Source organism: Ictalurus punctatus, chromosome 13 (assembly GCF_001660625.3).
Source record: "Ictalurus punctatus breed USDA103 chromosome 13, Coco_2.0, whole genome shotgun sequence".
In the NCBI taxonomy this organism is placed as follows: Eukaryota; Metazoa; Chordata; class Actinopteri; order Siluriformes; family Ictaluridae; genus Ictalurus; species Ictalurus punctatus.
The window spans coordinates 540,001-542,500 of NC_030428.2; the positions used below are offsets into that span (position 1 = coordinate 540,001).

The 2,500-nt window shown below is 43.4% G+C and overlaps 2 protein-coding genes across 2 annotated transcripts in view; one reads left to right on the forward strand and one right to left on the reverse strand.

Annotated features, from left to right (window-relative positions):
- The window catches only part of get4 (guided entry of tail-anchored proteins factor 4), a 4,692-nt gene extending 2,578 nt beyond the window's left edge, over positions 1 to 2,114 (forward strand). Inside the window, exons 7-9 of the mRNA XM_017483307.3 lie at positions 371 to 446; positions 671 to 743; positions 887 to 2,114. Of these exons, the coding sequence (XP_017338796.1) occupies positions 371 to 446; positions 671 to 743; positions 887 to 975 (238 nt within the window). The 3' untranslated portion in view covers positions 976 to 2,114. The remainder of the gene's footprint in view (positions 1 to 370; positions 447 to 670; positions 744 to 886) is intronic.
- A 200-nt stretch (positions 2,115 to 2,314) lies between these two features.
- The window catches only part of vps35l (VPS35 endosomal protein sorting factor like), an 8,460-nt gene continuing 8,274 nt past the window's right edge, over positions 2,315 to 2,500 (reverse strand). The window contains exon 30 of the mRNA XM_017483305.3: positions 2,315 to 2,500. This exon is cut by the window's right edge and continues 411 nt beyond it. The gene's annotated coding sequence lies outside the window, so the exon portion shown is untranslated.

The window sequence follows — 2,500 nt, forward strand, 5'->3', positions numbered from 1 at the left end:
ACACACGGTGTGGTTTTTAGTCACGTTACAACGCTGGAATCTCTCAAACCAACATTAAATGTAAAATCTAACAGGCCTCATTTTATTTATATATATATATATATATGTATATGTGTGTGTATATATATATATATATGTGTGTGTGTGTGTCTCTCAGCAGTTTATTTTTTATTTATTTTGGAAGCTCCAGTAGAAATTTATCACAGGATCACGTGTAAAACGTGTGCTGGAGGATTAAAAACAAAAGGCAAAAGCGTGAACGCATCCGAACGCGGTGATTTTACAGCACCACCCGAGCAGTGTGTGTGTATGTGTTCATCTCCTCGTGTGTGTGTGTGTGTGTGTGTGTGTGTGTGTGTTCTTCTCCCAGTGGAAAGCTGACAGTCTTTACAGTATTATGTGACCAGTATCAGCCATCACTGAAGAGGGACCCCATGTACAACGAGGTACGCCCACTACACTCTTAAACACTCTCGCACCACCACAGCGCCCAGTTCTGCTTTCTGATTGGTCAGAAGGATTAATCTTGTAGAACAGGTATGGGTGTCGGCTTGGCTTCGTCGCAGCACCCTGCCGTCGATTAGTCTCCTGATAAACCGGGACGATTTCCGACTTCACTGTCGATTTGTTGTGTTAGTAAGTGATATTGTTTGGGTTTTTTTCTCCTCAGTACCTGGACAGAATAGGGCAGCTGTTCTTCGGCGTTCCACCCAAACAGTCCTCATCATACGGTGGCCTACTAGGTACGTCCTTAAACCTACTTATTGTTAAAAACGTATTGGAATGCCACGGAGAAGCCCCGCCCCCTTCCCATCTCAGATCAGTTTCCTGTCCGGGGTCCGAAATTGTGACGAGTTATTTATCGTGCTCCGTTCTAACATTACAGGGAACCTCTTGAACAGTCTAATGGGGTCGGGTGAGGAAGAGGAGGGTGAGGAAGTTCGTGAGGACAGCAGCCCCATCGAGCTGGACTGAACATCACACGCCTCCAAACACAACCTATAGAACACAACACCTGGACTGAATCAAACTCGACTTTTTTTTTTTTTTTTTTTTTTTTTTTTTTTTTTCCCCCCTCCCCCTTTTGACCACATGTCCTGGAATGAGTTCCTGCAGTTTTTTTTTTTTTTAATTATTTAATTTTTTTGTTTTTCATTTCTTTGCCCCTCTGTATAGTTTTCAGAAGAGGTGATCGATACAACTTCTGGACTACATCATCATCAGCACCACCACGCACACCACCACCTCTCTACTAATGAATAAATAAACTCTCGTGAAATGGAAGAACATTTGAAGCGTGATCATGACGGTCCAGCCAGAACAGGATGAATTGTCGGTACGAGTTACTAGCGACGACGCGGTCCTCGTACCGTGTGGTGCGAGATTTAGCGTGTGTTAGTAGCGCAGTCTGCAGGAAGTGACACTCGGAGCAAACTGTGTAAATATCTACAGCACCTTCCTCCAATACAAGTGACGAAACACATTAAACAGAGAATATAACGGAGGGCGAGCAGTTCAGTTCGGCGAGCACTGAGACACGCCCACTTCCTTTCAACAGTGCAGACACTTCGCTCACAGGTCGAGGCGATGAAGCGAAGTAAAGCGTCCCGTGACGTCGATTACTTCTCGTTCACACGTACGTCTAGAGGAGTAAACGTGCTCCAGCCACGCCCCGTGTGTACGTTTTCTGAGAGAAACCGTCTTTAGCGCATCTCGGATCGTAAACCCTGACCTTTTGCTTTCGAAACGTTTACTAACCTAGAAAACGTGTTTATAAAATCGAACACTAATTGTATACCAAGTTAAACCGGTTAGTGTTAGTACGCGTAGTCTAAAATAGTAAACGAGTACGTGATTTGCTAGTTTGTGTGTTCAGTCGTGTACAGTGTGACATGGTGCTCTACTGCCCCCACTGGTCATGTTGGAATTGCAGCACACAGACATGTTGTGTAGCGCTAGCTAATTTCCCAACGTGCTCATCTACACTGCGGCCATCTCGTGTAGTTAAAAGCAAGCAGAATCATTTCGGGATCGGGATTGTTGTGTATCGATGCATCCCTAATTGATAATATTTCTATAATTAAAGTGGAACACGTGAGTACACGCCCATCACAGCAGAGGTGTTTGCTGGATTTTTACATTTTTGTGTGTGTGTGTGTGTGTGTGGTCAAGACTTGTCCAAACATGCTTTGACTTTTGCAAGAGCTCAATAAATAAATAAGGACAGGGTGAAACTTTCACTTGTTGCTCTGTTAGATGGAGCGGGAGAGAGAGAACTAGAACCGAGGTTATTAATTGGACCGAGACGTAAACGTGGTGATGACGACGGAAAGATTTATTAAACATAGCAAAGAACAATCTTGTGACATTCATAATACTACTCCATAATATTTATTTCAACAAAAAGTGATTATTAGTGAGGCACAATGTGCTGAAATGTGGAACTATCAAATGTATAACGTACTCGAGGAAAGCACACGGTGACGTCAAACATTTTTTT